General features: G+C 39.7%; 1 protein-coding gene across 2 annotated transcripts in view; it reads left to right on the top strand.

The window, feature by feature from the left end:
* ITGA2 (integrin subunit alpha 2) overlaps nucleotides 1-18,915 on the top strand; it is a 106,492-nt gene that overhangs the window by 36,979 nt on the left and 50,598 nt on the right. For both annotated transcript variants that reach the window (XM_017533197.2, XM_017533198.2), the window contains 3 exons: nucleotides 254-374; nucleotides 15,875-15,984; nucleotides 18,394-18,485. In XM_017533197.2, coding sequence (XP_017388686.1) covers nucleotides 254-374; nucleotides 15,875-15,984; nucleotides 18,394-18,485 — 323 coding nt within the window. The remainder of the gene's footprint in view (nucleotides 1-253; nucleotides 375-15,874; nucleotides 15,985-18,393; nucleotides 18,486-18,915) is intronic.

The following is an 18,915-nucleotide window of genomic DNA, read 5'->3' on the forward strand; positions in this document are numbered from 1 at the left end:
GATAGTGTTAGTAACTATCTCCTAGGGTTGCCAGGAAGATTGATAAGATAATGAATCATGCATATAAAGTATTTAGCTTGGTGCCAGACCTCCAATAAGTACTTAAAAAGCTGTAGTTATTTTTACTTGGTAAAGGTTGATAAGTAATAATTGTTAGGTCCAGCAAGTTTTCTTCCAAGGGGGCTTTGAGAATTATATGACACACTTATATTCATGAATTGTAAATATGTACCGTTTCATATTTTCTTAACAGGCATTTTAAATTGTTGCTTGGCATACAATGTGGGTCTCCCAGAAGCAAAAATATTTTCCGGTCCTTCAAGTGAACAGTTTGGCTACGCGGTGCAGCAGTTTATAAATCCAAAAGGCAACTGGTAAGAATATTCTCTTCTTTATGGTTTCAATAAAAATACAAAATAAATTTCATATTTGACTTCAATTGCTTTTTCAAATTGGTGCCTGACTGTACTATAAATGGGCAGCCCTCAAATATCCTTAAATGAACAATCTTTCTTTGAGAGTTGACAATGCAGGCTGATCATTAATGGGACGGTATAATGGTTCATTTTTTAAACCTAGATAGAAAATTTTCTCTATTTGAAAGCAAATTTATAATACCAGTTTTGACCATTTAATACATAGGTAGGTAGACTGATAGATAGAATGATAGATTTGTATTCATTTCTTATCATGTAAACTGACATTCATTAAACTTTGTAAATCATCACCTAGTTATTAATGCTATCTCTGAGTCATTTCTAAATTGTAGAATTGTTACCTAATTTCTTTTTTTTAGCAAGGTTTTGTCTACTTGCTTCATTCTAAAGTTAGCCTTCTCCCTTCGATGTGGTAAAGGGTCCTCACAAACATCAATGCAAAATGTACAAAGGTGACTTTCTTTAGCGTATTAACACCTTTCATTTTTGCCCCAAAGTGCCCCCAGTTTTTTCATGCTGTGTGATGGTTACATTCTCAAACCATGGCTGTTCTACCCAGGTGAAAAACAACCACCTCGGTGGAGATGGAAGTATAGATTCACATAATAATAATGCAAATGAACCCTGAGAGATGAGATAATTGGAAAGGTGTGTTGGGAAGTCGAGCTGCAGCTCCTGCTCTGCCAGAGTTAATGCATACTTGTGGACACGAGTCCTGCCACGGGGACCCCATCTCCTTGTTGTAGCAGCAGGCTCCAGACCATCCCCACTCACCCTGGAACTTCAGATTCTGAATCTGCTTTCTAGAGCTCTTTTCAAAGCTTAAAGAGGCTGTTGGCTTATCACATAAGAACTGTAATGTATGGATTACAAGCAGTGGCTCACACTTGTCATCCCAGTGCTTTGGGAAACTGAGGTTGGAGGATCACTTGATCCTCGGAGTTAGAGAACACCTGGGCAATATAATGAGACCTCATCTCTGTTAAAAATCGAAGAAGCAGCTGGGTATAGAGGTGAATGCCTGCAGTCCCAGCTACTCGGGAAGCTGAGGTGGGAGGATGGCTTGAGCCCAGGAGTTTGAGGCTGCGTTGATCTACGTCAGCAACACTGCAAGCCAGCCTGAATGACAGTGAGATCCTGTCTCAAAAAAAAAAAAAAAGGAAAAACCATAACTGTAATTCATAACCCTGTTTTCTATGTGAACTTCTGTTTGATACTCTAAACAATTGAATTCAAATAAAGGTTCAGGGTCACATGTTGGGGCATATCTGTCTGTTTGATGAGGAAACAAAATGAAATCATCCCCTGAGAGGGCGGCATTTCTCATGAGACATCTTGAGGGATGTGAATCGTGAGTTGGGTTTTAAGCAGTGGGGATGAAGAGGCTGGAGGTGATATTAACTAATGTGAGGAGACCTGGAAAGCAATGCAGGTAGAGACAGTTTGTCAATCATCTTGGAAGGATAGAACATCTGGTTGGAAACCAAAGATTAGCAATTACTATAACCATTTGGGATACGAGAAAGGGTTGCATGTGTAACAATTATCAGATGAAGCTTTGATAATCATAAAGTGATGAGGATGCTCGAAAGATGATATGGTTGGCATATTTTGACCTTGGGACCTAGCAGATGAAGTAGCTATGACCCACAGTTCAGCCCTAATTATTTTCCTCAGACTGCTATGTTAAACAATACATTCAACATCTCCACTTTAATGCCTCATAGACGTTCCAAACTTAACTGAGAGAACACAGTATCTGAGTTTTTGCGCAAGCTAATGAGGCCCAAAATCTTTGACTTGTCTTCTTCCTCCTCTCCTATATCTTATCCATGAGCCAGTCCTGTTAATCCTATCACCAAAATACTGATTATACCTGGCCGTTCCTCACTGTCTCTCCTGCTGCCACCTGATGGGAGCCAACACAGCTCTTACAGACACCCCTGCAGCTGCTTCTCCGCCTGCCTTCGGCTTCCCTTCCTGCCAGGTTTATTCTGCTCTCTGCTCCAGCCAGTGTGAACTGTTAAAAACACAGCTCAGCTGGGAAGAGTGGCTCACGTCTGTAGTCCCAGCACTTTGGGAGGCTGAGGCAAGTGGTTCACTTGAGGCCAGAAGTTCAAGACCAGCCTGGTCAACATGCCGAAACCCCATCTCTACTAAAAATACAAAAGTTAGCCAGGTGTGGTGGCGGGCACCTGTAATCCCAGTTACTTGGAAGGCTGAGGCACGAGAATCGCTTGAACCTGGGAGGCAGAGTTTACAGTGAGCCGAGATCACGCCACTGCACTCCAGCCTGGGTGACAGCAAGACTCCATCTCAAAAAACTAACAAACCACAGCTCACTCCCTAGATTAAAATTCCTTGAAGGATGCTCTGTAATTGGGTGTCAGCCTATTTCTCCTATTACCATGTTTTACCCCTTCTCCTTTGCTTTCTATGCTCCACGGACCATGTCTTTTGTCTGTTCCTTGCATATATCTATCTCATTTCTGCTTCAAAGCTTTTGCGCATTCTTTTCTCCTGCCTGGAAGAGTCTTCCCCAAGATCATCACTTATATGATTGGTTTTTATCTTTCAGTGTCAGCTCAAATGTCTCCTCCTCACAGACCTGTCAGAACAGCCTTATCTGTATAGCACTTGACTGCTCTCTGAGTTGCTCTAGCCTTACAGATGGATTTATTTTCTAACAGTTGGTACTATCTTAAATGGCCTATACTTGTTTATATACTCATTATTGGTCTCCTGCCAGTGTCTCTGAGTTCATGGACACTGTTTTGTGGACTGCTGTGTTCTCAGCACCCAGAGTGATACCTGGCACGGAGTAAGGGATCAATAATTATTTGTTAAATGCTAAATGGAAGTGCTAATTCTAAATGATTCATCCCAAGTGCTATACAAAGTGAACTACAGTAGACTGACTTAGGAAGTATGTGCTGAAAGGGAGCTTCAGAGGAACTCCACTGTTCTACTTCATAGACATGGCCTAGCTGAGGACATCTGGCACTGAATTTGAAGTGAGTCTTTTAAGTAACAGCTTTCCTGAGCAGAGTAAATCTAATAGAAAGAGCCACCACCAGTAATAGACATTATCAAAGTTGATGAGCCTTTCAAGGATTGTAAGGGAACTCAACTGCTGGCCATGCTGCAGGCTGGAAGTTAAGACCAAAAGGGGCACAGAGTCGAGAGGATCCCACCAGGAAGAGTGCTGGGAATGTGAGAGGCAGCCATATCTCTTTTCTCTATCCAGGATTCCCTCTAAGTATCCAAGACATTGTTAAAAGGCAAGTCTATTTGCAGTTTATGGTAAGATTCTAGTGCTGGTAAGAAGAGGGACACTGGACATTTCTAAATCCTGCCTTGACCTTCTCACGACATCCCTGAAAGAGGTACCAACACAGGACAATACGTCTGTGGAGCAAGGTGCCAGTTTATTATCGGCTGGGCTGGTGCTTTGAACTCCAGTATTGAGCTTTCCAGCAAGGTGTAGCACTGAGTGTAGGCTCAAGGCCTAACTACCAGGTGATACAAGCAAACCCCACCATGCAACTGTCTGACCTGAAGGGCTGAACCATATGGAAGTGAGAAATAGGAAGGACAGAGAACAAAAATTGTCCAGGCAAGCCTGTCTGGGTCCTTTCATTGATCTGGTCTTATGAAGCAAAGAAACAAGAGAGGCAAAACCATGGGCATGATCTTCTAAACTGTGTGAGGTGCAGAAAGTGCAAAGCATAGTTGTTGGCCTTAAGGAGTGTGGAGCAGAGTCAATGAGGGAAGATTTATATGCAGAATAGGCAACTTTGAATAATACAGAAGACATCACTCCATGTAAACCCCTTGGAGTTCACAGTGTTTGTTTTCTTTTAGTGTCACTAGCTGTATTAACTTAATATTGAGAGCTCATTTTTTTCCCAAGGCCTGGATCATTAGAGAGACAAGGTTTTCTCATGCCCTCTGTCATTTGCCCAGCCCTGCCAAGGTGCCTTGCCACTGAGGGCTGTGGCCAGGATCCAGGTGGGTTGGTTATCCCAAGACAGGGTTACAGTGGGCCACATTAGGACAAGCAGTCTTCACAACTCTCAAGCTCAAGGAAAAGTATATGAAACTTGGAACCCAGCATTGCCTGTTTGTTTTGACGATGGGCCCTGTGCCCTTCTCTACTCCTAATTTATGACAATTGCATAGGCATTATGGAAGTAGCAGATGTGGGAAGGGCTGTTTAAACATTAACTTTCCTTCTGATACTAATCAAGTTAGCTTTGGGCACAGAAAGTGGTATGACCGTGAATTCCCTTAACAAATCATTGAGTCCTTTTTCCATGGATTTATCATATAGTATGTGTATGCACATGTGTGCACACCACACACACATACACACACACACACACACACACACACACACAAATTTGTTTTCTTTATTCCCCTACTGTTTATTCTGAAGCTATCATTTTGGTACTTTTTTCTTTTTTTTAATTTTTTTTTTTTTAGTAAAAAGATGGGGTTTCACCATGTTGGTCGGGCTGGTTTTGAAATCCCAATCTCAAGTGATCCGCCCGCCTTGGCCTCCAAAGTGCTTGGATTACAGGCATGAGCCACCATGCCTGGCCTTGGTACCTTTTTCTTCTGCTTACTTTGACTTTCTTTATAATCTGTCTATCTAAACCCTGACTTCACACCTTTCCCTCAGACAACTCATTGAAGACTCCAGTCTGAGTATCCTTAAATCACACTCTGTTATTTTTAAAGTACAATTTTAGCTCTTTCATGTGAGCCATGTTTCTAAGAATTTATAGGCATATTTACACCAGGATCTACCAGATTTTAACAAACTCATTTTAACTCTTGTGCTAGTTTCGTTTATGAGATTTTTATTGCACTATGAACGTCAACTCTAGAAACAGTGGTGATATGACTTTGACAATTCTGGAGACTTTTTAACAGTCTCAAGTGAGCTGGATAATTTTAAAGCGAGCTGCCCTCCCAAGCAGAGTACCTGAGCAGCCCCCTGGCTGTCAGTAATGTTGTGGTTGGTTCTCTTTTTGGTGTAGGCGGAGGGTCATCCTGCTTCAGAGCTCTCACTTTGCACACAGGATGTTCCAGTGTGGATGATGCAATTCTTATCACAAACAATCTACAAAGGATTGAGATATGTTTAAAATCATTTCCTGGAGTTTGTGGTGATACGCACCCTATTTGTCTAATCCTAAGGCCTGTTGCAAGAACAATCTGAGCTCATTACATGACTCAAAAACCAGAGAAACTGCAATCACTTGTGTGATGAGAACTGACTGGGAATTAGGGTATTTCCAGGTGTAGAAATGTCTTTCATTCTAGCAATGACAAGTGCATTCTTTTTCCTTAAAAAGAGAGGAGAAATGTAAAGAGCATGTGTCATAGGGAAAAAAAAATCCACCTATATATGAACTTATAGTTTTAACTTTTTAATTGACAACAATTTTAATAAAGCCCTATGTGTGTTATAAATATGCCATTGTCGTCCACAGATGTGCCTATGAGAGAACTTTAAATTAAAAAATAAGAAAAGATGTTTAATTCCATAACAGACATCAAAGATTATGTCACATGATACTTTGGAAATAACAACACCTGATATTTATTGAGTACTCCTTCTTTGCCAAACATGTAATACCCAGAATGACTCTAGGAGCTTTGCAAAATTATTACCCCATTTACAAATGAGAGGAGTGAGACTCATTAAGTAATTAACCTAAGATTACAGAGCTGATAAGTAACAAAGATAGGGAAAGCTAATGCAAAATGAGATACAATGTTCCAAATGTACATATTTTTATAAGTATCCAAGGAGGAGAGTGACAGGATGTAATTGGCATTTATAAATAATATTTAAATTTTATTTTCATATAAATTGATGAAGTAAGAGAAACTTACAGGATCTTGAATGGAAAATTCTGTTACAGAATTTCTAACGTCATAGGTGTTACCATCACGTGTTTCCTGGGCAACGATGATAGTTATCATCCATCTTTTCAGCCTCTCATAGACAAGAACTTCTCATATTAATATACTCAAGAGCTGGAGCACAAAGGTTTTACCCTGAGCTTCCTCACTACTCCCTGAGTGACTTTAGGAAAGTCATACAACTTCTCTGGAACAGAAAGCATGCCCTCCCTACCAAACTGAAATGTTATGCACACCTTGTGTGAGAATAAAAGTGAAGTACTTCAGTGCCGGGTGTGGTGGCTCACGTCTGTAATCCCAGCACTTTGGGATGCCAAGGCAGGTGGATCACTTGAGGTCAGGAGTTCGAGACCAGCCTGTCCAACATGGTAAAACCCTGTCTCTACCGAAAATCTAAAAAATTAGCTGGGCGTGGTGATGGGCACCTGTAATCCCGGCTACTCAGGAGGCTGACGCAAGAGAATCGCTTGAACCCGGGAGGTGAAGGTTGCAGTGAGCTGAGATCAAGCCACTACACTCCAGTCTGGGTGACAGAGCAAGACTCCATCTAAAAAAAGAAGAAAAAAAGTAAAATCCTTAAAAAGGAAAGCACTGTGTATAGGTGAGGTGTTCTCATTAGTACTTTGTAAAAAGTTAGAGAAAGAAAATCAGATTTTTATAAGTGGGTCCTCCCTACCTCTTCACATCACGTCAACCAATTCTAATCTTCATGGATTGGCTTCCATGCATATTGGATTAGCTTCAGTCTATTTCTTCTTCTTCTTGGCCAACAATGCTATTCCAGTCCCCTTTCAAAAATAATCATGTCTTTGTCTGTTATTATATAGCCTTTCAAATATTAGTCAATTATCATCCTTTCTGTCTCTTTTCAAAGATAAAAGTTTCTTGCCATTAGGTTGTCCTGGAAGTGCCATTTAACATGCCAACTTCATTTATTCACAGAATGTGCTTTTATTTTTATTTCATTTATTTATTTATTTTGAAACAGAGTCTCACTCTGTCACCCAGGCTGAAATATGGTGGCTCAGTCTCGGCTGACTGCAACCTCTGCCTCCCAGGTTCAAGCATTCTCGTGACTCAGCCTCCCAAGTATCTAGAATTATAAGCATGTGACACCGTGCCCAGCTAATTTTTATATTTTTAGTAGAGATGGGGTTTCACCATGTTGGCCAGGCTGGTCTCGAACTTCTGGCCTCAAGTGATCCCACCTCAGCCTCCCAAACTGCTGGGATTACAGGCAAGAGCCACTGCACCTGGCTCTGCTTTTGTTTTTAATTCATAACATATATATATTCTTTTTTCCTTCCATTCAATTTTATTTTTTACTAATAACTAAGTCCAGTGTTTGATTCTGTAAAGATTTAACTTTGAAATACTTATTAGTAAAATGTTTGTAAATAGTTATTAGGCTATTGCTGTACAATTAAGCCATCACTCAACACTATTAATACAAGTATCCAGAGTGGCGTGTCTCATATCAATATTGACAACTCCCTGGAGGCAGAGGTTGCAGTGAGCTGAAATCACAGCACTGCACTCCAGCTGGGGTGACAGAGTGAGACTCCATCTCAAAAAAAAAAAAAATCTATAGTAGGAAGGACACTTTAAGTATCCCCGGATTTGCTTCTTCATTCCTTCACTCTGGATACAAGTTTGTGTGTGCACCTACAAACATATGAATACATATATACCATTGTTTGTGACTTGCACCTGGGACAGATATGTTGCTCCAAAATGTCTGTGGTGCTTTAATGATCTATAAAAATCCTCCATGCTTCACCAGCAAGTCTTATAATTTTAAGCTTTTCTTTGTGATAATGTGTGAATATCTGTTTCTGGTATAAAGTTCATTTACAAAGGTGATTGGGACTTATACACACACCTTTCTAGCGTCTGGTTGTCTAAGACATTTCCTTCCCTCTAACTCCATCTTAAGAAGGATCTAGGGAATGCTAAGTGGCACAGGTGGAAACTCCTTATTAATTTGCTATGCCCCATATGATGGGAAAGCAAACAGTGCTTCTCTAGAAGAGTTCTAAGGAAACTTAATGTGGTAAAAAGAACCAGCAATTTTGAACAAAAGGACAGGGGTATACTATGTAGGCTTTGCTTTCACTTAGTCCCTTAGAGTTAGTTTCTTTAAATGAAAGCATAAATAGTTATACACTTGACCTCACAGAGTGTTTATAAGGATCAAAGGAGATAATGCACATAAAAGTGCTTTATGAGCTGTAAAGCAGTTTACAAATGTTGCTATTCCAGTTTTTATCATTGATGAAATGACCATCTGCCAAAACACCTAGTTGAAAGGTACTAGCTCATGAGCTTTGATTTGCAAAATGTGATGGTCTTAAAATTGTCCTCCTCTCTCCCTGCAATAGCCAAGAATAGGAAATTGTATCATCACGAGGCTTGAGGGTTAGTATTTTAGCTTTTGATTGCAACTTCGGGAAACTGCATGTTGGATGAGAAGAAGTGATATAATCACTTTTTATTGATTATTTTTCTTCTAGTGCCAAAGCTAATTTCTGGACTTTTTATGAGGCAGAACAGTAAGCTTAAGATGTTTTAACAATAGTGAAGTTGGTGTACTCTTTATCACGAAATGGAAAGACGTTGAGGGTTTAGCCATCCCGCTAATTGAGGAAACAACGCGGAAGCCTAAGAAGTCTGAGGCAGCATAATGAGGCCTAAATACCAAAATTACCTTTCAATATATGCCAAAGAATTTAGCTATTACATTTATAATAGCAGTATTTCCAACTAAGACCTAAAAAGCGAAATTACTCTCTTTACCCGTCTTCTTTCTTCCCAGAGATGTGCAGCCTTCACGCGTGAATTCTTTCCATCTCAAACTCATTTTACATTTACCAGCAGAAAGCAGGTACCATTTAGAACTCGCCACGCACCTTGTATTGTCCATGCCTGAAACTAAACAATATAAGAAACAATATTTATATTTATATACTGTAGGCTTTGAAAATTTTTACCTCTACATAGATATCATTAGATACAGTAAGTTTCTAATCCAAAGTAAAATATCCCCTTGGATAGGTGGCTCATCGACCTCAAACTGAAAATATCTCACAGTGAACTCTTGAGCTCCCCCCATCACAAAACCTTGCTCCACCGACAGCACGCCCTTTAATCTGATGGTGGTGACTAGTTTCTTTTAGTTTCTCAGCCACACATCTTTAGGCTCTTTGACTCTTATTCATTCATTCATTCATGCATGTATGCATTCATTCATTCAACAACAAACTCCTCAAGAAGTCCTGTGGCCTCTACCATCACACTACATCTAAAACAAGACCACTTCTTACCACTTTCCCTTCTGCCAGCCCTGGGTGAGCACTCCAACATCTGTTGCCTGGGTGATTGCCGTTGCCTTCTAAGTGCTTTACCTGACTCACCTGTGCTCCAATACAATCATTCCCAACAGCATGGCCTTCAAAATTCTTCTAAAATATGTCAGATCACATCACTGCTGTACCCAAAACACTCCAATGGCATTCTCATTTCCCTCAGTCAGAAAGCTGAGGCCTTCTATTAATAATTACATGCAAGTCACTACATAATCTATCATTACCAGTAGGACTACCGTCTCCTTCCACTTCACCCTCACTATTCTGTTCCAGCCTCAGGGCTTTTGCATTCACTGTTCCCACAGCCTGGACTATACTTCCTCTGGAGTCTTAAGGTTCATTCTCTAACCTCCTTCCAGTCTTTACTTAAATATTACCTTCTCAGTGAGGCCTTCCCTGACCGTTCCAATAAAGATTATACTGCTCTCCACCTCACACTCTTAACTCCAGCCTGCTATTTTTCTCCCAAAGCACTGATCACTAAAACTGTATGTTTTATTTACTTATGACATTTATTGTCTATTTTCTCTCACTAGAATGTAGGCTCCACAGGCTACAACTTTTTACTGATTTATTCACTAGTATATCCTCAGTACCTGAAGGAGGTTTGGCACATAGTAGGTCTGGTCACCACGTATAGGACTGTATCCTACCCAAGGCCTGAACACACCGTTCAAGGAAGGGTGTCCCCTGGAGTTGTGTAGCCTTTCAGTCCCGAAAAGCGCAATAAACATTTGTTCTAAAATTGAATAAAAATGTGTTGCCCTACTATTTCAAGTACACCTCTGTCAGTAATCTCTGGTAAAATCTCTAGTATTGAAGAAGCGCTTGGAGAATTTACAGACTCACAGACCAAAGGAAGATATTTATAACAGTCCCTAGATTGTGAGTTTCAAACTGCCCTACCTACACCACCATAAATACCGCTTACTAACTAAACAAAGTATTTTGAATTCCACTGGAGGTAGGCAAATTGGCTGTGTTTTGGAAGCCTACATAATCACTATTTTCCCACAAGATAATTGAACAGTGAGTGTTATTTAAAGTAGTCTTGGAAGAATTCCCAGTTTCACTGGAGGAAAAGAAAAGTTTATATCTTGGGATTTTGTTTTGTTTTGAGAATCAGCACACACGCCTGTTCATGCAACTCTTTTGTCTGGTTGGGATTAAATTAAATCCATTACTTCAAAGAGGTTTCACCATACTTCAATAGGTATACTCACCAACATATCCTATTTCCCACTCTGGTAACAGTCTCTTCTGTTACCAGAATAAAATTTTATAGAGAAATAGAACAGCCACCCTCATCTTGCTGTCCGATTAATTTCAGAGTGTTACGATTTTCTTGGAATAACCATTGGTGATGTCATAGCCTCCTCTTATCAGGATGAGTTGACAGGAACTAGGATTTCACTGAAGCCTTAGGGTGTAAATGAGGAGGAGAGTCTGCTGGAAATGTTTCCAATAAAGGTGGTAAGCAGAGGCTAGTGACTTCTCTGTAGTCACCACCCTGACCTGTAGCCTACTTACTAATATGGTTCACAATATTTAAGAATTGAGTTATATATGATGAGGAAACCCTTGTTCTTCAAGAGTTGCCAAAATGGTCTGGTTTTCCACTGTTTTCTATTGCCTTGTGTTAAGAGTTTAAGATAGCATAGTACTGTCAGAGATGTATTTATTTGTGTCTTTCAGGGAATTTCATGTGCTCTCACATCCTTCTTAAGTGGCACGCAACTGCACAGATGCTTACTTTTTTTCTTCTTTCTGATTAACCTAGAAGAGCTGCAGTTTCTGTAGAGGTGGAGGTGATGTTCAAACCCCTCCTGAGCTGCAAGGTTACCAAATCCTGAATTCTTAGATAAGGTGGTAGGAGGTGAGGGGAAGAGTGTCCAGGGACTGCTTAGCTGATGGAAAAAAACCAAACGTCTTCTCAGGGAGAAAACGGCTAGTTGTTGCAGCTTAGCTGCTGAAGGCTCTGATGAACAAAACAGTTAAACTTTAGATCAGACACACTTCTCTTTTGTTTCTCAGCCAGGCTCTCTTGGCCTGTGGCGAGGATGGTTGGAACTGTGTGTAATAGAATCACCCGAATTTGGCATTTGCATTTGGTATTGTCTGAACATACCCTCTTCCCACCTGCCATTGAGGACAATGTAGCCTGGGCCTCACAGCGTGGATGTGTCCTCACAGGACAGCTGTGCCTAGTGTTCAGTCTGCAGCCCCTTCGTATGTCACACAGCCACACACCCCTTCATGTAAGTGCGGCCTGACCTCCTGTGCCTTTTTTCTACTCCATGCTAGTTCTAGAACCTACCTCATCTGCTAAAATCATTTTCCCAACCTGGGCCCTGTGCCAGGCCTCCTGCAGCTAAGAGGAAAGACACCAACCTAAGGATTAAGAACCTGGGCTTCAGAACTTGGTTTTCACTAGCTATGTGAACATAAGCAAGTCACTCATCTCTCTGTGTCTCAGTGATTCCATCTGTAAAATGGAGATAAGATCATCTCTGGTGGCCTGGCGCAGTGGCTCACACCTGCAATCCCAGCACTTTGGAAGGCTGAGAAGGGTGGATCACTTGAGGCCAGGAGTTCCAGACCAGCCTGGCCAACATGATGAAACACGGTCTCTACTTAAAAATACAAAGCTTAACTGGGTGTGGTGGTACATGCCTATAATCCCAGCTATTCAGGAGGCTGAGGCAAGAGAATCACTTGAACCTGAGAGGTGGAGGTTGCAGTAAGCCAAGATCACACCACTGCACTCCAGTATGGGTGACAAAGCAAGACGCCATCTTGAAAAGAAAAAAAAAAAAAAGATAATCTCCAGCTTCTTTTGCAGATGAAATTAGATAATCTTTGGAAAGCCTTACACATAGATGTTGGAAAATTTACTATAATTAATAGGAATTAATTAATGAATGCCAAAGGGCAGAGCCACACTTCCTATGATAGTTTCTTGATATAAGGTGCTATTTTATTCTCTACATTTACATTTTAAGCTTCCGTTTGAGGAAAAAAAAAAAACCACCAGCTTGATGCATAATAAATAGGCAGAGACTGAGTCACAAACAGATGACACAACACCACAACTGTCACAGTATGTACGATGCTTTCCTCTCAACTTGATTGATTTTTTTTTTTTTTTTTTTTTTTTTTTTTTTTTTTTTACTTTTACTTGGATCAAACAAGCAAAAATACATGCTCCCCAGTAAGAACAGAAATAGGGATTTTCTTTGGGAGGCTGAGGTGGGCAGATCACCTGAGGTCAGGTGTTCGAGACCAGCCTGGCCAACATGGTGAAACCCCCTACTAAAAATACAAAAATTAGCCAGGTGTGGTGGCACAGGCCTGCTGTCTCAGCTACTTGGGAGGCTGAGGCAGGAGAATTGCTTGAACTCGGGAGGTGGAGGTTTCAGTGAGCCAAGATGATGCCACTGCACTCCAGCCTGGGCAACACAGTGAGACTCCATCTAAAAAGAAAAAAACTAAGGATTTTCTACTCAAATTTTCCTTAACCTAGAAATTCCTTTTCAAATAATAACACAGAATTTCCCATTCATTTGTTCATTTTTTAAAAACTCATTTGTTCAACAAGTGATTACTCATTGCTGTAGCCACAGAATTCCTAGCCCTCGTGTACCTTTCTTCTCTAGTAGGGGATTTAGTCAGTAAGCAGGCATCTATGAGGCAATATCACTTTTTTTTTTAAGATGGAGTGTCACTCTGTTGCTCAGGCTGGAATGTAGTGGTGCGGTCTCAGCTCACCACAACATCTGCCCCCCAGTTCAAGCGATTCTCCTGCCTCAGCATCCCAAGTAGCTGGGACTATAGGCAGCCACCACCATGCCCGGCTAATGTTTGTATTTTTGGTAAAGAGGGGGTTTCATCCTATTGGCCAGGCTGATCTTGAACTCCAGACCTTAAGATCCGCCAGCCTCGACCTCCCGAAATGCTGGGATTACAGGCATGAGCCACAGCGCCCGGCCCTGATTTTTTTTTCTTTTTTAATGGGATTGGGAGATGCCAGAGGCTATGCAGGTACTTAGGAAAAGCACTTTACCAAGAGTTAAAAGACCCATGGTACTTCCTAGAGGAAGCGGTGTCAAACAGGAGACTTAACTAATGAGTAGACATTGCCAGGCAAGAAACAGCATGTACAAAGGTTTAGAAGCAACAGAGACTCTGATTTGCAGGAGGAGCAAAGTTCAGTAAGACTGAAAGGTGGTTTCATGAGGACACATAGAAAAAAGGTAGGCTTAGAGAAGAAAGTTGGAGTCAGATTCTTTCCTTTTTACACTTTCAGATCTGTCCAGCATGCAAAAATCAGAGCGCATGTTGTGTAGTACTACTATGAAATGCAGACCTGTACAGATGGAGAAAATCAAGGCTCTCAAAGACAATTTTCTCAGTGCAGACTCTATCAGATTCCTAATTCCTTCTGAGCTGTCATGAATTTGAAGGACATCAGCTTTGCTCAAGCACGCATTCCAGTTCTGTACCGGCTCCCTCCCTTCGTTAAAGTGACTATTGGGACTTACTAATATCCAACATTCAGATTTCTATCTTTTTCAAAAACCCTAACCTAGCTGCCAGTATTATTGTAAACCTGATTATAGTGATATTTTAATAAGTAAATTATGCTAAATTATTTGCTCATAAGAAGAAAAAAATCTTTCAACTCTAACATGAATTAAAGCTAACTGAATTAAAATATGCTAGAATAATTTTATAAGATGAACAAGGAGGGAACTTATTACTGAACTATTAACTTTCAAAATAATCTGTATTTTCCTTTTTACATGATTGTTCATGCTATTCTGCCTGCTAAGACTTCAGGCTAAAGCCTTTATTCTTCAGTGTCCATTTTTGTAACCTTGGACCATTTTAATGTTTTTTGTACCAGAAAACTAGGTCATATATTCCAGGTCATTTGAATTTTTATGTTACTTGTCGCGTATGTCTAGTTTTACTAGATTTGAAGACAGCAGCCTGCTTTAATCCTTTTGTATCTGCTATCCCTCTTAACACAGGGCATATGTTGTTTAACTGATAATTATAAAATACATCTACAGAAGGCTCATGAAAGAATTTTAGTTTCTCAGATATGTTAATCCTTCCCAACTTTGACATGAAAAAAATTGAAGCAAATATGTTTTCATGTTAATTGAATGCTGCTGAGTAACTAACCTGCTGCGGTTTCTAAAGATAAAACGGATAGTGGTTCTGCTGGGCTCTTTCTGTCCAGTCGTCTGTGGTTCTAAGTGCCAGATGAGTGCTTCTGCAGGAAAACCCATAGTCTCTAGGTGAAGTTCTGAAGGAAGTGAAACTAACCAAAGGAAAGATGTGAATGCCAGTCTCATCCTGCATTCTAGGTACACGCATGTTGTTATAAAGGGAGCCTGTAACATATTTGTTGTGTATTTTTGCTAAGTATCCCCTTATAAAGACAGTTACCATAAAGCCACTAAGATAAGATATCTGCTCTCTAAATGAGTTAACATATGAAAATGCTTAGGACAGAGAAAGCACTTAACAAATGTTAGTTGCTGCCCTTGGTTTTAATTTTGTTTCATTCCTTAGAGCCGTGCTGAACAATACATAGCCATGAGCCACAAGTGGCAACGGAGCACTTGAAATGTTACTTTTCCATATTGAGATGTGTTCTAAGTATAAAATCTACACTGAAGTTCAAAGACTTAGGAAAAAGGAATGTCAAATATCTCATCATTAATTTTTATATTGATTGCATGCTAGTTTAGATATACTGAGTTAAATAAAATATACTTTTAAAATTAACTTCACCTGTTGCTTTCTATGTTCTTTATGTGGCTGGCTACTAGAAAATTGGAAATTACATACGTGGCTCATATTTGTGGCTTGCATTATATTTCTATTGAACAGCATTGCTTTAGAGAGACTTTCTGGGGTGTGTAGCAAAGCAGCGGTATTACAGGCGTTCATCGAGGCTGTTGATCTGTTAAGCAGAAAGGAAGTAGATCAAATAATTACTGAACAAATATAAACTGTTCACATTGAAATTTAAATGTGTTTCTCACTGTTTGTGGTCAGGGTTATCTTTAAGAAACTATACTTAAAACTTTATGTCTCATACAAACAAAATTCTGCTTCTAGGTTACTGGTCGGTTCACCCTGGAGTGGCTTTCCTGAGAACCGCATGGGAGATGTGTATAAATGTCCTGTTGACCTATCCACTGCCACATGTGAAAAACTAAATTTGCAAAGTAAGTTTAAACTAGCAAGTGATTTGTCTTAGATTCGACTGAAAAATAACATACAAACAATCATCATTCTGTCTGAAAGAAACATAGACAGCTTGTTTTGCCCTTATGTCTTTTGTAATATGGGGCACAATTGTATCCAAATTTCCAGAACAGTTTGGAGACTTGACTTAACAAGATGCATGGAAAATGTGCTGTCTCCTGGACCATTCACCTCCAGACCATGGACTGGTTTCCATCAACATTTATAATAATTTTGATGATTACTAGCAGAAGTCTGAGGCTGTCCATATTTCTTTCTCTCTTCCTTGCAAAATAAACCATTAAGTTTGGAGGTGCCAAAATATGCTCCGTGTTTTTCTCCTTATGTCTAAATGATTGCATTCTAACAAAACAAATCCACAGTTGGAATTATTTGCTGTTTTAATTATCCACATCTCAGATGCCTCCTATTAATGCCCCCCCCAAAAAAATTGCTAAAGCTTCAAGGGTAGACAGCTAAATGAGTGCCATTTACATGTAATATGCTGATACAAGTAAAAAGTTGTTCAATTTGATCGTCATCACATCAGCAGCAGCAGCGTCCTAGATAACCAGCCCCGAGGAATCACTGAGTTCTTTGGAAGAGTTGATGCATGAATTAGAAAAGAGTGTTGTGAAAATTAAGGGAAAGAAGAGTTTCAAAAATAGTGATTAAGACTTGGAAACAAGGGCAGTAGTATTTCTTACATATCTCTGTATACCTGATATCTAGAATAATTTATGGCATATAATAGGGCTCAATAAACATATTTTCAGTGAAGTAGAAGGAATATCAGCAGTGTCCAATGCTACAGAAGTCGAAGGGGTGAGGACTGAGTAAATGTCTTCTGCTTTTTTAAGCAGGTTGTGGGTGATCTACACCAATGACCTCCAAACATTTTGAACACTCAGTATGTGTTATATATATATATATATTTTTTTTTAAATAATGCAAATATATACATTTGGAGTGAGTGTTCAAAGTTTTATTACATAGTCCAAAAATTTTAGTATATCACCCCTAACATATCGTATCACCCTTAACTTCTGAACACTCATTCATAATGTATATATCTTTATTTTTAAAGCTATATATGTGTACTGATCTAGTATCTTTCCAATAATACCTTCACATAAAAATAAGTTTTAAAGAATAGCAACATGCCCATAGAAGTTCTATTATTTTCTTTCTGCACTCGAACAGATATATTTTGTGTCACTTACTCACCTAGGGGATAAATCCACTGGTGTTATGGGGAGAAAATAGGTAACAAAGAATTTAGGAGTGTGTCAGTAGTCCATATACAAAGAGTGGAAGTTGGCCTCCATTTCTAGAAGTTCAGCAGTGAAGGGAAGCTGGGAAAAACAATTCTATGGGATAGCAGAGTTGGAAGACTTTTCTAGTAAACAGGAGATAATACTCTTTGTAGGGAACATGGAGGCAGGAATAAAAAGGGATAATTTGTCCAAGATAGAGTTAACTGATTGGAATTCATGTAATTTGTATCTGAGAAATCCAGTCTTAAAAAGAGTGCTTCCTTATCTAAGACACAAAGGAAAGAGACGAAAGTTAGGAGTTCTAAGAATGATCTTTACACAATGATTAGAGAAGCTGAGATTAGCCTGAGAGAGTGATTCGTCTTCTCTGCAGTAGTCGTTATTCACTGAGTGACGGGATCTGAGTTGAGGCTGGAGGCTTGTGAAGAAGGGTGAACTTTACAGCAGTCACCCTGGGAAATAAGGGAAGGAATCCAATTAAGGATAAATGACAGAGGCAATGACCGCTTGGCAGAGATAAGAAACAAGAGTGAACAATGGTATTACGTTCAATAACTCAGGAATGGATACAGAGGTGGATGCCCTAGGTCAGTGGAAGACAGGAAGTGGAGGGATTTATTTATTATACTATATGGCTAGTCTGATTTCCTTTTAACATTCACCCACTATTGCTTTGAGTCAGATTCTATCATAGGGCATCCTTTGATAACACTTCCAGGATATTTTTACTAACTCCAAAAATTTAAAAAAAGCATTAGATAGAGCTACTATGACTTTGAAAAGAGAGGAAAAAAATGATGTCCTCAAATGTGTTTTGTTTGGCCAGAATATTGTAGAAAAAAAGTAAATTTAAATGTCTATAAGTCATACCCTCTCCAGAGCCCGCTCCTTACTGTATTATGCTCTGCAGCCTCACACATTAATGTGAGTTACCAGATCACTGAAGGCACCTATCTCATTTCCCAACACTTCATTATATAACTCAAGTACCTACACTGATGACACTAATTGAATGCTACATGCAAACATGGGTGTGCCTGGGTGTTTTTTTTTTAATCTTAAAGTAAACGATGATGATTTAATCACTTTAAAAAATTGTTTTCTCTTTGAAAGCTTCAACAAGCATTCCGAATGTTACTGAGATAAAAACCAACATGAGCCTCGGCCTGACCCTCACAAGGAACATGGGAACTGGAGGGTTTCTCGTGAGTGTTTGCTTTACAAACCATTATTCCTCTCAAGGAAGTAGGTAGTCAGTGTCTTCTCACCGTCCCTCCCAATCTGGGGATTTAGATGCTTAGAACTGGCTTTTTGATAAACTATGCTATTTATTTGACTATCAAATTTGAATATTCAAAATAATGTTGACGTGTAGACTTTTTAGGATATTCAGCAAAACCACTGCCACTGAATGTTTTAAAGAAAAGGGAACAGAAAGTACCCTGATTCTTTGCCCTTGGAAAGTGTGCTGCGTATTTGTTGATAACAGTAGAATCCCACATCTCATTTCTACTTCCTGTAGGATCATTCAAGATAGGTATTGCTAATGAAGAAAGCAGATTTCAAAGCTGAAAAGTATTTCTGGTTTTTAATCATTTCCTGAAATTGATGACTAATCTGGTGTTATGTGAGGCA

Source organism: Cebus imitator, unplaced genomic scaffold (assembly GCF_001604975.1).
Source record: "Cebus imitator isolate Cc_AM_T3 unplaced genomic scaffold, Cebus_imitator-1.0 Scaffold80, whole genome shotgun sequence".
In the NCBI taxonomy this organism is placed as follows: domain Eukaryota; kingdom Metazoa; phylum Chordata; class Mammalia; order Primates; family Cebidae; genus Cebus; species Cebus imitator.